This window comes from Trichomycterus rosablanca, chromosome 5 (genome assembly GCF_030014385.1).
Source record: "Trichomycterus rosablanca isolate fTriRos1 chromosome 5, fTriRos1.hap1, whole genome shotgun sequence".
Taxonomy (NCBI): Eukaryota; Metazoa; Chordata; class Actinopteri; order Siluriformes; family Trichomycteridae; genus Trichomycterus; species Trichomycterus rosablanca.
The window spans coordinates 42,719,254-42,740,205 of NC_085992.1; the positions used below are offsets into that span (position 1 = coordinate 42,719,254).

Genomic DNA, 20,952 nt, shown 5'->3' on the forward strand with positions numbered 1-20,952 from the left:
ATGGGAACCACAATACCCAGAGTGAATTCATGAATTCATATCAACAAAGGGTAAACATACCAAACTTCTCACCCCACGCAGGGTCACAGAACCCTGGAGCTGTGCAGCACCCACTCCACCAGCTGTGGTAAGAAAAGGGAACAAATGCACAGTTAGAGAAGTTTGGTCGGGGTTTTAAAAGGTTTTTTTTTCCTCCACTTCTAAAGTAAAAAGGGACTATTTTAGGAGACACAATCTAAGGCACTGGGGAAATGAACAGTGAAGAGATGTGTGATGTCCTGCTGCTTAGTGCATCTGTGATGTCATATGAGTGTCTGTTATGAAAGACGGGACGTACTCTGTGCTGTCAGTGCTGCTTTAGATCTGTTTACTCACGGCATAGTCACATTCATCAACACCTCCAGTCTGATTCAAATGTAGTGAGGATGTCACTTAAATTATACACCGATCAGCCATAACATTATGACCACCTCCTTGTTTCTACACACATTGTCCATTTTATCGGCTTCGCTTACCATATAGAAGCACTTTGTAGTCCTACAATTACTGACTGTAGTCCATCTGTTTCTCTGCATGCTTTGTTAGCCCCCTTTCATGCTGTTCTTCAATGGTCAGGACTCTCCCAGGACCACTACAGAGCAGGTATTATTTAGGTGGTGGATCATTCTCAGCACTGCAGTGACTGTGACATGGTGGTGGTGTGTTAGTGTGTGTTGTGCTGGTATGAGTGAATCAGACACAGCAGCGCTGATGGAGTTTTTAAATACCTCACTGTCACTGCTGGACTGAGACTAGTCCACCAACCAAAAATATATCCAGCCAACAGCGCTCCATGGGCAGTGTCCTGTGACCACTGATGAAGGTCTAGAAGATGACCAACTCAAACAGCAGCAATAGATTAGCGATCGTCTCTGACTTTACATCTACCAGGTGGACCAACTAGCTAATAGAGTGGACTGTGAGTAGACACCGTATTTTAAAACTCTTATCCACTCATACCAGCACAACACACACTAACACACCACCAGCATGTCAGTGTCACTGCAGTGCTGAGAATGATCCACCACCTAAATAATACCTGCTCTGTAGGGGTCCTGATCATTGAAGAACAGGGTGAAAGCAGGCTAAAAAGTATGTAGAGAAACAGATGGACTACAGTCACAAATTGTAGAACTACAAAGTGCTTCTATATGGTAAGTGGAGATTATAACATGGACAGTGAGTGTAGAAACAAGGAGGTGGTTTTAATGTTATGGTTGATCTGTGTATATGCCACTTTTTGCTTAAAAATAAGTTTAGTTTCATAATCTCTTACTTTATTGGCATGTTTGAATAAATAGTTGTTTATCTTTAACCCAGAAATTTGCTATACAATCCACAAAAAACTGCAGTATGTTGAACTTACAATAACTTTACAATGATTTCAATTACACACTTGATTCAAATATATATGTAGTTCATATATTGAGATTTTACATCATCACCCAACTTGACTACAAATTCATTTAATACAAATTGTAGTGGCGACACGGTGGCTAAGTGAGTAGCACTGTCGCCTCACAGCAAGAAGACCCCTGTCCATTCTGTGTGGAGTTTGCATATTCTCCCGTGTTCGGTGGGTTTCCTCTGGGGGCTCCGGTTTCCTCCCACAGTCCAAACACATGCAAGTGAGGTGAATTGGAGATACAAAATTGTCCATGACTGTGTTTGACATTAAACTTGTGAAGTGATGAATCTTGTGTAACCAGTAACTATCTGTCCTGTCATGAATGTAAGAAAAGTGTGTAAACATGACATTAAAATCCTAATAAATAAATGAATAATACAAATGGTTGTAGACATGAGTAAATCATGCCTGCCTATTATCACTCAATCCACAAATCCTATGTCGGAGAGGGGGAGGGAGTATGGCTAAGGCCCCACAATGAATCAATGTCTGTGCAATTGCCATCAATCAGCCAGCAGAGGACGTAATTGCAGCAGTTATCAGGAATCCCTTCTGACAATTCAACCCAATGGACGAGCCAATCATCGTCTGTGTAGGCGCCCAGTCTGCTGGTAGCAGAGCTGAGATTTGAACTCACATCTCTGAATGCAGAGTGAAAATTTTTTCTGTGAAATGTTGACAGAGCAGAAATCATGATTATGTCATTTATTTAAGTCCTAAAGCAGCAAAGCATCAAATTCAGGTGTTTTAACTACACAGATTGCCATTAGCTGTTTAAAAAATGCTGTTTTGATTGAATAAACATAGATACACTTCAAAATCCTGAAGCAGCTGTAGCCTAGTGGTTAAGGTATTGGTTCAGTAATCAGAAGGTTGCCAGTTCATGTCCTACCACTGCCAAGATGCCACTGTTGGGCTCTTGAGCAAGGCCCTTTACCCTCAATTGCTTAGATTGTATACTGTCATAACTGTAAGTTGCTTTGGATGAAGCGTCCAAAATGTAAATGGAAAGCTTTTCCAGAATAGTGAAGACTGTTAATGCTTTAAAAGGAGGGCAACTCTATAGAACTTACTAATGGTTTAAGAATAGGGTGTCCATCAAGCTTATGCTCAGGTGTCCACATGCTTTTGGTCATACAATGTACGAGGGTTCTTCAAAAAGTTTCCACACTTTTTAAACTATTTATTAAGAATTTGAAAAACAAACATCACTTTTCTACATAGTCACCTTCCTTTTCGATGCGTTTTTCCCAGCATCCCAGCATCATACCATTATAATGCCATCAGGAAAAAGTGTTTTTGGTTGAGCGTGTAGCCACTGATTCACCACTGCTTTTAACATCATCATCATATGAAAATCTTCTTCCCCTTGAAGCTTCTTTGAGCGTCTAAAAAAGTGAAAATCAGATGGGGCTAAATCCGAACTATAAGCTCTCTCTCACTCTCAGTCTCTCAGACACGACCAATTACTACTCCTCCCACCCTCACCATTTCCAACCAAAATATACTTTCTCCATCCCTGTCTTTCCTGCAGACACATGAGCACAGACGACCATGGATGAACGAACAGCTTCTGCGTTTAGTTTGTTGCAGCCCTGATTACTTTAAGGGTCCTGATTGTAGAAGCGTGTGCCAGGTCCTATCTCCTGAGCTTTACTAATATGCAAGCCAGGTCCCAAATGGTGGATGGTGCTAATTTAAATGCTCCCAACTGGTGATTAGTGCACAGGGCTTAGCCGCTCCCTCTGCTAAGTTTTTGCATATATCTGTAATTATGCAGAGCAAGGGCTCAGCGCCATGCCCACAGCACACACATATAGCCATCAATTAAAGGGTCAGCGCTCTTGAATTCCAAAACAGCTGGCTAGTCTAACAGTGCCAACAGAGTGTGTTTAGTTCCTTAGACTTTTTATTATAAATTATATTTAGTATGCCAGCTTATTTAATTTTGGTAATTTGCCACACCTATTGCTAACAGGTACATAACATCAAGCCATGCACTCTCCAAAAACTGTAGTACTAGTAACAGTTGTGGTAAGAGGCGCATTGAACAGCTCAGTCGAATGTACAGTACAATGAATCATAATAAAGGTTTTTACATCTATGACAGTTGCACTGTATGTCCAAAGTATGTAGACACCTGACCATGAGCTTAATGGACATTCTGTAAGATCCAGTTCCTTGTAAAATCATGTAACCTTATATCTTGTTTCATATTCGTTCATCCACCAGCCCCCACTGTTCTGGAAGGGCTTTTCCACAACACCTTGAGGTAGGGCTGGGCGGTATATCGATATTGATATAGTCAATATTACTTTTTACACGATTTAAAAATGGCCATATTTGATATATCGAGTATGTCTAGGATACACAGGTTACAATTTGAGAACATTTAAAACAGAGCACAAGCGCTGCGCATAACGCTTTCTCTAACACATGAGCGGGTGGGCGCGTGCATGCACACACATGCAAACTGAATCACTGTCCGAAACGACTCTTTTCAAACGAATTATTCATTGGAATCGAATCAGGGTTCTGTGCTCTTTTTTATGGTAAAGATTCATTCGTTTTGCTCACACAAATAAATCAGTTCATTTGTGAAAGAGATTCATTCGTGGTTCAAGCCTTGAAAAACAGCTGTTTAAACCAATCAGAGCTTCTGAATTCAGATTTTGCACGGAATTTTAAACTCTCTCTTGATTGGTTGTAAAGGCATAAGTGACAGCTTAGTGAACGAAATACCAGTTTCTGTTTCATTTAAATTTTTTCCCCCAATTTTCTCCCCTAATCTAGTCGTGTCCAATTACCCTGAATTTGTCCTCTATACTCATTCGACCCTTCACCGCTGACTGAGGACGCCACTCAACTGACATACACCCCCTCCGGCACGTACAGTCAGTACAGACTGCATTTTTCACCTGCACGAGTCGAGTTCATGCACCAACGGGCACTGTGTACGGAGGGCCACACCCCCATCAGCATTATTCCTCAGCCCTGTGCAGGCGCCATCAGTCAGCCAGCAGGGGCCACAGTTGCACCAGTTATGAGGACCTATGATCCGACTTTTTACCCCTAACCCTGAACAACAGCCAATCGTTGTTCATGCAGCCACCCAACCCAGTCAGAAGGCAGAGCTGAGATTCGATACGATGTATTCGAAACCCCAACTCTGGTGCGCTAGTGTACTTTACTGCTGCGCCACCTGAGCACGCTTCTGGAAGTATTCTGGAAACATATAAGATGGATTTCAAGAAGAAAAACAAGGTGATTATATCCCTAATGGAACAACACGCATATAAATTTGATTCGCAATTTGAAGAATAGAAGCTCAGGTAAGAAGCGGTTAGGATTTTATGCTGCTGTGTGGTTGATCTGGGTCGCGGTGCTGTTGTTAAATGTGCACTTTCATTTTGCAGTGATAGCAAAGCATTATCAAATATTGAACTTGCTCATTTATTGGAAGTAAAATGGACAGCATAAATGTGATTTGTAAATTGTTTGATATAAATATTGTATTTTTTTTATACAAATACAGCCTTATAATAGTACAAATAATAAACACTGTAATTCTGTCAGAATTTATCAGGACTACAATGTTTTGTGTTTTTAAGATTTTAACTTATAAACCAAATAAGTTAAAATACAGTCAGTGGTCTGCCATTGTACTTTAAATTTACATTATATCGTATCGTATATCGCCACTTTTCTAAAGCATATTGAGTCTCCCAGCCCTATCTTGAGGTGGGTCTGTTGAAATTTAGTCAAAAGTGAGGCGATGACGTTGGATGAGAATGCCTGGCTTGCAGCTGACATTCCAGTTTTTCTCTAGGGTGTTCAATGGGGTTGATTTTAAGACTTGCACCAGGAGTCGAATCAAATGACAAGATAAACATACATGAATAAAACATACCCACATTTTAATAATGACAAATAATGCAGAGAAAACACACTAATGTTTAATGTGTAAAATTATGTTCACAATCTATGTTCAGATGTATTGATTTACTGAACTAATTTTTGTTTAGGCTACCATTCAGAGATTTAGGAAGGCCACAGTAGTAACATTTACATCATCTATTGTAAGCTAACAATATAAAAAAAAATGAAAATCAGGTTATATTTTTGAGTTTTCATGTAGAAGTGTCCACATTCAGCACTGCTTGAGATTAGTCTTGGTATTCTATGCGTCTGCTTGTCTGAGCATTGCAGCAAAGGTATTATGACTAGGGTGCACAGGGTCTTGTGAAGATCACATTAGCGGTAAGCCGTGCTGTCATTCACGTTGGCCCCGGCGTCCGTTGAGTCCACTTTCCTGGGGATTGCAGGTAAAATGTCATGACACACTTCACACTGATTGATGTTTTTATTGAGGTATGCACTTAAATTTAAACGCATTCCTTGTGGCTGTGAAGGTGGATATCAGTGAGAGATCTGCCAGGATAGATAGATAGATAGATAGATGGATGGATGGATGGATGGATGGATGGATGGATGGATGGATGGATGGATATAGATAGATAGATAGATAGATAGATAGATAGATAGATAGATAGATAGATAGATAGATAGATAGATAGATAGATAGATAGATAGATAGATAGATAGATAGATAGATAGATAGATAGATAGATAGATAGATAGACGCCAGTGGAAATGAAGGCTGTGGTATCTGATAAGGACCAACAAAAGAACTACTGTGGCCAATAATAAGTTTACTTAATACTTTACATGTAGGGGTCTGCTGAGGGACAAAAATGTTCATTTACACTAGATATATTAATACATAATCAGTTACTACTTGTAGATATACTTGTAGGACATGTAGCTTAGTGCATGATTGACAGCAGTCATATTTCATTATTCCAAGAATACTGCTACAATGGAATGTGGTGTACGTGACAAGAAGTGTGTCAGTTACATTTTATGGCATCCAAAACCCCATTCTAGCTGGTTTAGACCAGTTTCTATGTTCTAGATAAAATATTTATGTTAATGGTAGAATCTTCCACTGTCCTACAAGATCACTGATGGGAGTATAAAGGATGATTATTTTCTTACTTCTTATCGCATTCTACTCATAATCCAGTCTCTGAGGTATTTCATTAAGGGTTTTTCCACCACACTGCTTAGTTGCAGGCTTGTCAAAATGTCCATTTGAACTAATATCCATAGTCAAAAGTACCTGCAATGGTCATCTGTACCCAAAACCAATAAAATAAGATCGACAGCTTTGACAAATCCTGTTTTCTTAAGATCACATGGCTGGCCAGGCATACATGCACTGCTGACCTGCACTGTAGTATGATCCCCTCACAGCATACTGAAGTTGAAGGACCTGCTGGTCATATCCTGGTAGCAGATACAGCAGGACTGAGTCTGTTTTTTGGCAGGTCAGAGCTGTTTTGACAGCGTATCAGGCGGGTGGTCTAAATGTTTTCACTCATTATTTTCATTATCTTCAAAAAATTAATTTGCCCCAGTAAATGCTCTCTCTCACAATAACAAACAGAAGTCAAGGATTATTTATTGTAGTTTTACAATCTCTTGTTGCTTTTCATCTTCCAGTGTTATTTTTTCTCCATGTGTTCAGTTTGATTTTCAACCAATCAGTATTTTTTCAGTAAACTAAAACAATTATAATTAAGTGAAAATTGCATATTTATATTTATATGGATAAATTAGCAAATTTAATAAAATATGGGTTTGGTATAAATAATTCTGGCTTACTTGTTTTCTGCCAGCCTCTGAAACATGTCAGTTAGTGAAGTACTTTCATTTCACATTTACATTTTCTATTATGTGAGTAAGTGTAAAAGAAATGCCCTGTGACACACTGACACCATGTCCAAGCTGCTTTATATTGAATAAGCTACTGTACTAGTGCTCAGAAGGTTGCTGGTTTATTCTCCACCACTACCAAGTTTCCACTGTTAGGCCCTTTAACAAGGTTACTAACCACTTTCAGTCAGATCTGAAAGTCACTTTGGATATAAAAGCCATCAGTGTTTTGATCTTAGGTTTGATTTGATTTGAATGCTAATATTCAGATATTTAAAATAGAAGTTCCTTCTCATATTTTTGAAGCCTATGTTTCTCCTTTGTTAAATCACATCCCAAACAATCTTAAAGCACAACCTAAGTTTAAAAATCTAATAGCCCTTATAGACGGAAGATCTACAGTAAAATCTCTCCCAATAATGTAACAAATCAAACCTAGCAGGCCTTTTGACACAAAATTAGATTACTTGTGATTTGTAGACATTCAGACTGTTTATATGATATATGCCAGAAAATTGAATTGTCTTATCATTGCATATTTACAGTTGAAGTTAAATCTTCACATACACTTGTATGGGGACGTGTATGTCACAGCGGTATAGAAATGATTTGGTAACAATGATTTTGAAGTTTATTGTGGGTTTTTTATAATAATGTTGCCTCAAAGATACACAAACATCAACTTGGATTATTCATTTTATGATTTAAAAAGTATTATATTTTAATTTCACTTTGTGGCATCACCTTGTAAATCCTTGTCAGTGATTATAATTGGATATAGCTGCTGACTTCTCTTTGTTCATATAAAATAAAGAAAAGAAGCTCCTGCTCCAGATGCTTCTTTTTTCATGTGATCAGCAGCAAATCTGTAAAGGTGCCTAATTGAAAGCTTCTTTCTTGTATAGTATTCTCATGCTTTGATTATTAACTGTGGTTTGTGTCACCCAAGTTTCAGCAGCTTCTTGTAACATGCCCACCTACGTACCCATGGTGAATATAGACTAAATGTGTATTTGTGTATTAATGTGTTTTTTTTTTTTTTGGTAATAATTTTTTTTCTACTGTGGTTCAAAGCACTTAAATGCACCTAAACTTACACCTGGGGCCAATAGTTTAACCTGAAACTCAGCTCAGTTTTAGGATTATGTTTATTTAGTATTTTTTGTTTGCCTGTTTTTTATTTTTAATTTTTTTGTGGCTTTTTTGCAATATTCACAATATTGTTCTGCTTTGGGTGAGCTTCCTGCATTAGGGTTCATCCTTCTTTGGTGCGTCAGAACACCAATCTGCCAAGAGTTTAGCTTTTTATATTGCAACACTTATTGATGACCAATCACATGCATTTAATAGACAAAAAAGGGTGCACTTATTTATTTCCTATCCAGTGAATTTGTGTTATAAAAGTGAGCAAGTTAGAATATAAATGTGTTGGTAAGTTGGTTGAGCAGCTAGTCAGTTATTTAAATCCAATCCAGGCCAGTAATGTATTTGAAATCTAATACATGTACACACACATGCAGACTTTCATGTCCGTTTGTCCTTACATTTGAACAGGTACCAGGTCCATGCTTATAAATCATTATCTCCTGCTTACCACATGTTTTCTGTTTTTAATTTAAGAGCTGTCTGTTTGTGTCTTTCTCTTTAGGGATTTGTCCAACAACCGTATTGGATGTCTCTTCCCCGAGATATTTATTGACCTTGGCAATCTCTCCAAACTGTAAGTAATGTGTTAAATGAAACAGGCAGTGCTTTTTACTCCTCGTCTGATTGGCTCAAACTCTGTATCATTGACAGCACTAATATTTTAGTGGCAGGTTACAAAGCTGTGACCTGTAACTGTTCCTCTTCTAATTTACTCTGTTTTTGGCTATTTTTTTAAACTAAAAGGCTGGACTTTATACAAAATGTAATATAATAAGACATGAAGGACATAAAAAAATATAAAAGACAGTTTCTAAAAAATCTTGTAATTGATTTTTTTTCTAAGCCACACCTACAGGTATATACAGAGCCATAACATTAAAACCACCTCCTTGTTTCTACACTCACTGTCCATTTTATCAGCTCCACTTACCATATAGGAGCACTTTGTGGTTCTACAATTACTGACTGTAGTCCACCTGTTTCTCTGCATGCTTTGTTAGCCCCCTTTCATGCTGTTCTTCAATGGTCAGGACCACCACAGAGCAGGTATTATTTAGGTGGTGGATCATTCTCAGCACTGCAGTGACACTGACATGCTGGTGGTGTGTTAGTGTGTGTTGTGCTGGTATGAGTGGATCAGATACAGCAGCGCTGCTGAAGTTTTTAAATACCATGTCCACTCACTGTCCACTCTTTTAGACACTCCTACCTAGTTGGTCCACCTTGTAGATGTACAGTCAGAGACGGTCGCTCATTTATTGCTGCTGTTTGAGTTGGTCATCTTCTAGACCTTCATCAGTGGTCACAGGATGCTGCCCACGAGGCGCTGTTGGCTGGATAAATTTTCATACCAAAAAAACTCATACCAGCACAACACACACTAACACACCACCACCATGTCATTGTCATTGCTGTGCTGAGAATGATCCACCACCTAAATCAATACCTGCTCTGTGATGGACCTGTGGGGGCCCTGACCATTGAAGAACAGGGTGAAAGCAGGTGAAAAGGTATGTAGAGAAACAGATGGACTACAGTCAGTAATTGTAGAACTACAAAGTGCTTCTATACGGTAAGTGAAGCTGATAAAATGGACAGTGAGTGTAGAAACAAGGAGGTGGTCACAATGCTATGCCTGATCAGTGTATATACATTTCAACTGGTTTGGCCACTGTTAGCTGCAAAAACTGCAACTAAAGGCTTTGAATAACTAAAGATCAGCCATTTTTAGCATTGCTTTGATTCAGCCACTTTGGATGGTTGTTGAGTATGATCAGCCTGGTTAAGCATCATAATAGAGTTTAAGTCATGACTTTGAATAGGCAACTCCGAAACGTGAATTTCTTTATTAGCTATTCAGAGGTGGACTCGCTCTTGTGTTTTGTCTTGTTTTGTAATCCAGTTGCATGTAAAGTTCAGATCACAGACTGGTGACCAGCCATTGTCTTTAAGAGTCCTTTACGGGAAGTCACTAAGTCTTCAAGCAGCATCTATTTTTATTAGTTGTCAGTGCACTTGAATAAACTCTAATTTACTGGTGTTTAATATTTGTTGCTATTTTTTACTTTCCCCAGACTGAATAAACACAAAATTATATTTTTGATATGTTTATAAAATCACTTTTATAATTTTCTCCCATTGTGGCATAGTTGCTGCTTGTTAAGACTTATAGACCCACTTTACATTGCTGGAAAAGTTCTAGTTAATTATTGTGTTGAATTAAAGCAGCAGGGAGCCTGTGTGTGTTTAGTTTTGTTTCATTTTATTATTATTATTATTATTGTTAATTGTTTGATGGACTAGTTAATGAAATTAAAAAACCTTTTCAATTCAATTTATAAACAAACTGTTATTTTGTGTTTATTCTTGGTCGTCTTAGTCCTATTAATAGTAGTTTAAAGCCTTTAAACAATTAAGTGGGACAAATGTGCCAAAAAAAAAAAAAACGGAAAGAAAATAGGGCAAATTTATTTATATATCGAACTGTACATTTTTATATTGTTTTTTTCTCTCATCTTTTTACTAAATCATTACTTTTGCAGAAATTTATCAGGGAATATCTTCTCCACATTGCCTGACGGACTGTTTGTACACTTGTCTTCACTAAGAGTTCTGTAAGAAAATAAAGTAGCACACACTCAGCAAACGTCAACATTAATAATGCTTAAATATTATTTTCACTCAACACTCTGTGTATGTGTGTGTGTATATGTGTGTGTGTATATGTGTGTGTGTATATGTGTGTGTGTGTGTGTGTGTGTTCTCAGTCACTTTAGTACAGATTACCTGTACTGTGACTGTCAGCTGCAGTGGTTGTTGCTGTGGACCAGAGGTAGATCAGTACATGTAGGAAATGAGACGGTGTGTGTTTATCCCTCTTTCCTTCACGGCCTCCCCCTCCGCACCCTCCAAGAACATCAGCTCAGCTGCGGTAAGCCTAGCATGGGTAGAGCATAGCAAATTCTTAAACTTTTCATGATTACATCACCCCTATAAATAATGTTCTTAATGTAATGTCTATCAGTAAATAATGTTATTATTTTTGTTTTTATTAATACACTGAATAACTTTATTTACCATTAAATAATTATTCCTATTTAAATAATAATAGCATCAATACCAACAGTTTTTTTTTGTTTATTATTGTTATTGTTATTATTATTATTATTATTATTATTATTATTATTATTATTATGTCTTTTCTGTATATTATTATTATTATTTTGTATTTTCTGTTTATTATTATTGTTATTGTTATTATTATTATTTTGTATTTTCTGTTTATTATTATTGTTATTATTATTGTTATTATTATTATTATTATTTTGTATTGTCTGTTTATTATTATTGTTATTATTATTGTATTATTATTATTTTGTATTGTCTGTTTATTATTATTGTTATTATTATTGTATTAATATTATTATTATTATTATTATTATTATTTTGTATTTTCTGTTAATGCATTTTTCCCACGATTGGTGCAGACCTTCACAACCATCACATGCCCCACCCCCTATGTTTGCAGTATCAAAGTTGGGTTCACACAGAGATCTGTATTGCACACGGAGAGTCCGCACTGATCTCTATTATCCCCCGTCTCACTGCGCAGGCACCATTGATCAGTCAACAGCGGTCATAATTGCAGCTGTTATGAGGAAACCCTGTTTAGTCCCTTATATTGCCCTGCCCCTTACATACACACAGCCAATCATGTGTCTGTATAAGCACTTGGCCAGCTGATAGCAGAGCTGAGATTTGAACTCAAGAGCTTGAGATCACAGCTCTGGTGGTTTAGAGTATTTTACCGCCATATATACACATACAGGCGTACAGTACAACGAAATTCTTTTTCCACATATCCCAGCTTGAAAGCTGGGGTCAGAGCACAGGGTCAGCCCTTGTACGGCGCCTCTTCAGCTGAGGGGATTAAGGGCCTTGCTCGTGGGCAGAGCTGGGATTTGAACTTCTAACCTTTTGATTGATAGCCAAAGCTTTACACAGTGGTAGCCTAATAATTGTAAAAAAAATAGTTTTTGCTGTTTGTAAGTTGTGATCCAATCTTGGTCATGCAGGAGAGGTGCTCTGGGGGTTTAGCATCTAGTATGCCATTTGGAACACAGACAAAAAATTGCCAACACAAAATTGTTTGTCAACACAATTTCTAAGAACTTAACTAAATGTGGGACGTTCTTAAATGGTTTCTCATTGAGGTTAGAGATCTTGTTTTGCTTGTGGCTTGGATTGTGCTAGATTATACACCGGTCAACCATAACATTAAAACCACCTCCTTGTTTCTACACTCACTGTCCACTTTATCAGCTCTACTTACCATATAGGAGCACTTTGTAGTTCTACAATTACTGACTGTAGTCCATCTGTTTCTCTGCATGCTTTATCCCCTTTTCATGCTGTTCTTCAATGGTCAGGACTCTCCCAGGACCACCACAAAGGAGGTATTATTTAGGTGGTGGAGTGACAATGACATGGTGGTGGTGTGTTAGTGTGTGTTGTGCTGGTATGAGTGGATCAGACACAGCAGTGCTGCTGGAGTTTTTAAATACAATGTCCACTCACTGACCACTCTATTAGACACTCCTACCTAGTTGGTCCACCTTGTAGATGTAAAGTCCGAGACGATCGCTCATCTATTGCTGCTGTTTGAGTTGGTCATCTTCTAGACCTTCATCAGTGGTCACAGGACGCTGCAAACTGGGTGCTGTTGTGTGGATATTTTTGGTTGGTGGACTATTCTCAGTCTAGCAGGGACAGTGAGGTGTTTAAAAACTCAATCAGCGCTGCTGTGTCTGATCCACTCATACCAGCACAACACACACTAACACACATCCACCATGTCATTGTCACTGTAGTGCTGAGAATGATCCACCACCTAAATAATATCTGCTCTGTGGGGGTCCTGGGAGAGTCCTGACCATTGAAGAACATCATGAAGGAGGTTAACAAAGCATGCAGAGTAACAGATTGACTACAGTCAGTAATTGTAGAACTACAAAGTGCTTCTATATGGTAGGTGGAGCTGATAAAATGGACAGTGAGTGTAGAAACAAGGTGGTGGTTTTAATGTTATGGCTTATCAGTGTAAAGGTTAAAAATGAATGAAACACATGTAATTCAGGTGGCTTTTATAGTTAAAGTCTGTGTTTGCTGCATGTGCTTGCTTCTGCCAGATGTTTAAGACTGTTTTGTACACTGTTTGGCCACTAGGGGTAGCTAGCTAGGTACACCTAATTAGCCAAATTACATCTCGCTCCACAACTTTAGTGGAACAAGCATACTTGGCACAGTGTTGTATGTCCCCTCTTCCATATTCAGTCGCTACAGTTGAAATGCGCAGTGGTTCAAGTGTATGTTGGTGAGATTTAGATGTTGACCTTTGCAGCAGTGTGTTCGTGTTAGCCGAGCTGGAATAAGCAACAGGAATCCGTTTTGTCTCCGTTCCAGCTCACTCCATTCATTGCAGGATTATGACAGTAATGTTCAGCCTCTCACTCCACACAGCAGAGTCTGGACTCTACAGCAGATCTGGTGCAGCAGCCATGTCCAAAACTGTATTACTGATTCTGCCAATATTTCCCATCTGCATCCTGCTGTAATGGGCTTTTTAAATTCATTATATCCTGTATGAATAGGGGACGGCTGATTTATATGTAAGGAAACATTCAGGAAACCTGAAGTCTCGTGCTGCCAGCTACTCTAATAATCGCTTCTGTGTGAAATGCACAGTGACATATAAATCTAGAGCATCATGATATGGGGTTGCTTCTCAACAAATTCAGTTTGTCAGGTAATGTGTCAAGTAATGATTCTCCAGGCTACCCAAGGAGAAAGGGGGTTCCTGCTTAGTCTGGTTCTTCTCAAGGTTTCTTACTGTAATTTTAAGGTAGTGTTTCCTTGCCACTGTCACCCTTGGCTTGCTCAACAAGGGTTTTTGGTCTGTCGGTCCTGGATTCTGAAAAGTTGCTTTGATACAATGTCCATTGTAAAAACGCTATACAAATAAATTTGACTTGACTTGACTGTGTTGCCTAAGATTAACTATTACAGGAAAGGAAATACATTTCAAATCTCTTCTTCTGGCAAGCTAGTTTGATTTTTTTTGTTGTTGTTGTTTTTTTCTATTTATTAATGCATTTTCTCCCTTTTTTCTCCCTCTTTAGCGTAGTCAATTTGTCCTCCGCTGCTGAGGGTCTTTGATTGCATCCGAAGAGGGTATATTGCTGCTCACGTGCCCTCTGATGCGTGCAGTCCTTGCAGACCCCTTTTTTCGCCCAAGCTTCTGCACAAACGCCTCTATCTGCTTATCTCGTCCTTGCACAGTGTTTGAAGACCCCACCCATATAGTCCGGTCATCCCGCCCTAGCAGACACTGTAGCCAATTGGAGTCTGCTGCAGACACTGTTAATTATGCCTGCAAGATGGAGCCCAGTTGACCGGTGACAATGCCGAGTTTCAAACCAAGGAGTTCAGAATCTTGGCGCTGGTGTGCTAGCGGTTTGATTTTTGACTTGACCTCAAACCTGTAGAAACTGTGTGGACTATGTTTTAAATCAAGTGGGGTGTAATTTCATCTGTCAGGTACCATTATATCCAGTGTAAAATATGGTGGTGGGAGCATCATGTTAAGTGGATGTTTTACAGCAGCTGGTACAGGCAATTATTAATTAAAATAAGTATTTAAATCGGGCGCCCAGTTCAAGATGGTGCAGTGAATATTCCACTAGCACACCAGTGCTGAGATTCTGAACTCTTGCTGGAAGCTCTCTAGCAGCCACAAATGACAATGCCTGCAGCAGACAAAACTGGCCACTAAGTGTGCTGGGTGGAAAAAGAATTATAAGGGGGTGGGGTCTTCGACGCTGTGTAAGAATCCTGGTTAGTTGTCCGAGGCACCTGTACAGAAGTGGAGGAATGCGGAGATCAGGGTGTGACTCTCTGTGTGCAAGACTGGCCTCACTTCAAATCCATCGAAGTATGGGTGAATAAGAAAGGGTCGGTGGACTGTGCATGTGTCAGAGGGAGCATAAGTCAGGCAGTGACTGTGCTAAATTGGGAGGAAAAACTGAGAAAATGCATGAATAAAATTGTAATAAAGAAATAAATAAAGATCCAATAAGTATGTATTTTTGTCTCAAAAACACACAGTAACACTGAAGTGGTTAACAATAAAGAAAATTGATGTCCCTATAGACCCAGGCAGACTTCTTATCTCAGTCATCAAACATCAAAACTGCCTTACATCAGCCGCTCAGGTGGCGCAGCGGTAAAATACGCTAGTACACCAGAGCTGGGTTTTCGAACACATCGTATTGAAACTCAGCTCTGCCACCCGGCTGGGCTGGGAGGCTGCATGAACAACGATTGGCTGTTGTTCACAGGGTTAGGGGCAAGCCGGATCATGGGTCCTCATAACTGGTGCAATTATGACCTTTGCTGGCTGATTGATGGCGCCTGCACAGGGCTGAGGAATAATGCTGATCAGGGTGTGGCTCTCAGTGCACAGTGCTGATCGGTATATATGAAATCGACTCGTGCAGGTAAAAAATGCAGGGCACGTGTCGGAGGGGGCGTGTGTCAGTTGAGAAGCGTCCTCAGTCAGCGGTGGAGGGTTGAATCAGTGGAGGATGCAATAAGGGTAATTGGACATGACTAGATTAGGGAAGAAAATTGGGGGAAAAAGGTTCGAGAAAAATAGAAAAAAAAAAACTGCCTTACATCACCAATGCTAACTAATTAAAGAACTAAATATGTTTGTATTTTAGATATAATTTCAGTTTTTAACATATAAATGTTCAGCCCCAAGTCAGATAACATTTACTTTTACATTTACTTAAATATTTTATGTTTTGTCTGGTCAACATTTCATTTATTAATAAACATAAATTTCTGCATTTCAGGCCTGCAACGCATTCCAAAAAATGTAAATCATTTACCACTTTAGTGTTACACATTTCCACTGTGTGATGGTCCATCCTAAATGCCTCAGAGCCCAGAGAAGTTGACACCACTTCTGGACATGGTTAGCATAAGTCTTCTTTTTTGCAAAGTTAAGTGGCATTTGTGCCGTATTGTAGTGCTTGACAAAGGTTTGCCAAAGTAATCCCTCACCCATGTAGTTATATCAGCTATTGTTAAGTGGCGGTTCTTGATGCAGTGCCGTCTGAGGAATCGGATCACAGGCATTCAGCTTAAGCTTGCACCCTTGGCCTTTACACACTGAAATTCCTCCCGATTCCTTGAATTGTTTAATGATATTATGCACTGTAGAGGGAGAAATATTACAATCTTTCTTTGAGGTACATTGTTTTTAAACGTTTCAATCATTTTCTCAATCATTTGTTGACAAACTGGAGATCCTCTGATCATCTTTGCTCATCAAAGACTCAGCCTTTCCTGGATGCTGCTTTCGTACCAAACCATGATTACAATCACCTGTTCACATCACCTGTTTGGAATCACATAACTATCCCAACTTTTTTTGGAATGTGTTGCAGGCCTGAAATGCAGGAATGGATGTTTATTAATAAATGAAATGAAGTTGAGCAGACACAACATGAAATATCTTGGGTTCAAACTGTCTGCAATCAAATACAAGTCAAAGTCAATGTAAGGAACACTGCATTTTTATTTTATTTGCATTTCCCATACTGTCCCAACTTTTTCTGATTTGGGGTTGTAAATGGCTTATTATAAAGGTAAACCTTGGTCTTTAGGACACATAATTTCTTTGCACAATAGAATCTATACAATATATCAACTCCTCAGAAAGGACTCTGCCCATCAGGGAATCAAACCCAGGCCCTTCTTGCTGTAAGGTGACGGTTCTACCCACTGTGCCATTGTAACGCACTTATTGCATTTTAGTATTTAATAGTGCAGAACTCTACAGTATTGGGTCAGAGTTTGAGTGGAAAAAACTCAACACATTGATCATGTGCTGATCTCCACAGCACTAAGTTGTTTTTAAGCACGTTCAAATGCTCTTAGTCATTCTCAGAGACATGGAGTGTCATCCAAATGTTACATTAGTGTTACAGGAAATGGGGCTGGCGTGTGGAATTTCTTCCATTAGAAGAATCAGCTTCATCTTAGCCTCTGCAGTGGGGGCTGACATGGGCTGATGAGGCTACAAATAGGAAATAAGGCTCGTGTTAGTGAATACACAAGGGACGTGATGTAATCCTCCCAGCCAGGCCAGAACAGACACTCACAGCAGGGTCAGATGCTTTCACAATCCCTCGCTCTGTCTTTTTATCTCCTCACATCCTCTCTCTTTCTTCTCTATTCATTTGGCAGATCATTTTATTTAATGTGTCAACTCTGCCCACTGATCTGATGTAGCCCACTGGCAATACGAATGCCCCCCCCCCCCCCCCCCCCCCCCCGCCCCCCGCCCCCGCCCTCAACCCACTCATACGCACACATTCACGCATGCATACTTGAATAGCCGCTTGTCACTGCGACAGGTGAAAACTAAATGGCCACTCTGGCCAAAATACAAAAATTCATCTGTTGAAAAATTTATTTTGAACCTACTTACCGGCCGCCCACCCTGCATCCATCAGCACACCGGAGCAGCGGTAGCTCAGCGATAGATCTGGACCTTCTCCAGAGTGCATTTAAGCTCAGACTGTGCCAACGCTTCACCTTTTCAACACGACAATGAATAAAACATGTAGCTTGACCAACACTGAAGTGGCTTTGAGACCAATTTTAGAATTTCCTTGAGCGGCTCAGCCAAAGCTCGGTCTCAAACCCCATCGAACTGTGGATAGACCTCCAGATGACAGTTCACACTCTCACCATCCGATCTGATGAAGAATAAGGATGTGTGCCAAGAAGAATTGAATAAAACTTATGGTCTGAATCATTCTCTGAATACAAGATTTCCATTTTTTAAATATAATTCATATTGAAGAACTCTTGTCTTGATTAAATCCTTTGTATTCAGTGTTTTTGGCTAATAACAGATCAGCTTATTCCCTGAACAGATTGAATTGCTTAATGAAGATGTATAACTAGAGGAATACATTTTGAAAATGATATAATGAGTTATAAACATTTCCTTCATTTATTTGTGCCAAACATTTTTAAATGGGTGGAATATCCAGAATGACATCAAGCATTTGGGCTACACAGAAATCTAGCAGAGCAGATCATATCGTATTTGTCACTTTACTTCATCATACTACTTATTTTATTTTATTTATTTATTTATGTATTTATTTTTTAAATGCATTTTCTCCCTTTTTCTCCCGATTTTTAGCGCGTCCATGTTTTTTACCAAATTGCGTTATGCTTCCTTTCTACTGGTGCTGACCCCTGCCTCTGATTGAGGAGAGCGAACTGACCAACGCCCCCTCTGACACGTGGGTAGCATCCGTATGCATTTTGTCACCTACACTTTGACGAGTGCATATGCAGCACATATGCATATATCAGCACTGTGTATGGAGAGACACACCCTGACAGCACTCTTTTCCCGTCTCTGTGCAGGCGCCATCAATCAGCCAGCAGAGGTTGTAATTGCATTAGGTATGAGAGAGAGAGACCCTACCCGGCTTTTAAAATCCCACCCCTATCTGAACAACAGGCCAATCGGTTTTCATGTTGCCGCTCAGCCCAGTCGGCGGGCAGAGCTGAGACTCAAACGATGTATTCGAGAACCCAGCTCTGGTGTTCTAGCGTGTGTTTTTACCGCTGTGCCACCTGAGCGGATGGTTTGTATGATTTTAATTTGTTCAAATTATCTTCCAGACCACCCAAGGATGATGGGTCCGTGTTCAGTCTGCTTCCTCTCAAGGTTTCCTTGTAATTTTAAGGGAGTTTTTTCTTTGCCACTGTTGCCCTTGGCTCACTTGACAGGGTTTCTCAGTTCTGGATTCTGTAAAGCTGTAAAGTACAATTTCTTTAGCACCCTTTACAATGAACAATGTCTTAACACAACTAAAGATCGAGTGTCTCCATGGATTTCCTTTGGGTACTTTGGTTGCCTCTGACTGCTCAAAACATGCAGTAGGTAAATTGGCTGCTCCTAATTACTGCTAGGAATATCTAAGACAGTGAGTTTATGTGTAAATAATAACCTGTGATTGGTGCCATGTCTATAGTGTTACTTCCAGTGCCTGGGTTCTATTGTGATGAGCAGATATTTTAATATCAAGTCAAGATCAGACATTTCATGACAGAAACCGTAATCACTCATTACACAAGATTCATCAGTTCACAAGTTCGTGGACAATTTTTGTATCTCCAATTCACCTCACTTGCATGTTTTTGGACTGTTAAAGAAAACCGGAACTCCCAGTGGAAACCCATACAGACACGGGGAGCGCATGCAAACTCCACAAAGAAAGGACCCGAACAGCCCCCACCTGGGGATCGAACAGCAGGACCTTCTTGCTGTGAGGCGACAGTGCTACCCACTGAGCCATCGTGCCACCCTGTAGAGAATGTTATGTTATAAAAGAAAAGCTGTGGTGTTGCCTGTAGCGCATTTAGGTTTAGATCATCCTGCCTGCACACTGGAGATTAATATGTGCCAACACAAAGCCTTTCTGTGCATTTTAATAAGCTGAATCAGACAGCAGCTCTAAACAATTTTACATTATAGCCTATTGCTAAAATCTCAACGGTACCATTGGCCGGTCGGCATCTGCATTGACATCAGGGGCGATTTAATGCATGGGCTTACCTGGGCTTCAGCCCAGGGGCCCCAAATAATTGAGGGCCCTGGATTGGCTGTTCTATTTTTTTTTTATTTTGTTAGTTATTTTGGTTAATAAGAATGGGGAAGCTCACAAACCAATGATTTTGTAAAGCATTTACACGTTATTCATATTTCTTACTGTTGGTTGGCCAGATAAACGAGCTGCTGTAATTCTGATTGGTGGTTTCAGTTAAGCAACGTGGACGTTAGAGCTAGTACGTGAGTGACATTCAGCTCAGCCAATCAGAATGCAGCACCAGGTTTATACATGTGCGTTCAGACGTTCTGCAGTTAGTTTTGTATATGAGACTCACCTTATGGTCCCAGCATTATAGTTCGGGTTCTGGAACTAGGCGGTCTAAAGTGCTGTAACGCTCATAGAAGTCCTGACTAAACAGTTAAAGTGACTCTACCCTGTCATGTGCCTTTATTCTCACACCTCCACCACCGCACAGCAAAAGACCCATGCATCCCCAACGGACAGCGGCTATGTGAGCCGACCCTCTACAGTAGCAAGTGGCTAATGCTAGCGGTAAAGTGCCGCGATAGCAAAAGTAAAAACACGATATTTTGGTTAAGTAAATTATAAAAATAACTAAAAGACCATGAAATATTAGAATACATGTAATCACAATACACAGTGAGTGCACAGCAATGGATTTTGGGAATCCCTTTTTTATATATATATATACGTATATATATATATATATATAAAAGGGGGCCCCAAAATTATTATTTTTGCACTGCGGCCCATGAGCTCCTAGTTACGCCACTGAACTCTGTTGTCTTGTGTTGTGTACTGATTTTATGAAAACTATACGTGGGGGCCCACAAGCAGGTTAAATCGCCTTTG

The 20,952-nt window shown here is 39.6% G+C and overlaps 1 protein-coding gene and 1 long non-coding RNA gene across 2 annotated transcripts in view; one reads left to right on the top strand and one right to left on the bottom strand.

Annotated features, from left to right (window-relative positions):
- The window catches only part of LOC134315172 (adhesion G protein-coupled receptor A3), a 339,202-nt gene that overhangs the window by 81,088 nt on the left and 237,162 nt on the right, over positions 1-20,952 (top strand). The window contains exons 4-6 of the mRNA XM_062996188.1: positions 8,874-8,945; positions 10,915-10,986; positions 11,140-11,303. Of these exons, the coding sequence (XP_062852258.1) occupies positions 8,874-8,945; positions 10,915-10,986; positions 11,140-11,303 (308 nt within the window). The remainder of the gene's footprint in view (positions 1-8,873; positions 8,946-10,914; positions 10,987-11,139; positions 11,304-20,952) is intronic.
- LOC134314591 (uncharacterized) lies at positions 5,382-6,758 on the bottom strand. Its single transcript, XR_010012403.1, has 2 exons — positions 6,506-6,758; positions 5,382-5,759 (listed from the first exon to the last, which is right to left on the bottom strand). It is a non-coding gene; the product is annotated as an uncharacterized LOC134314591 (long non-coding RNA).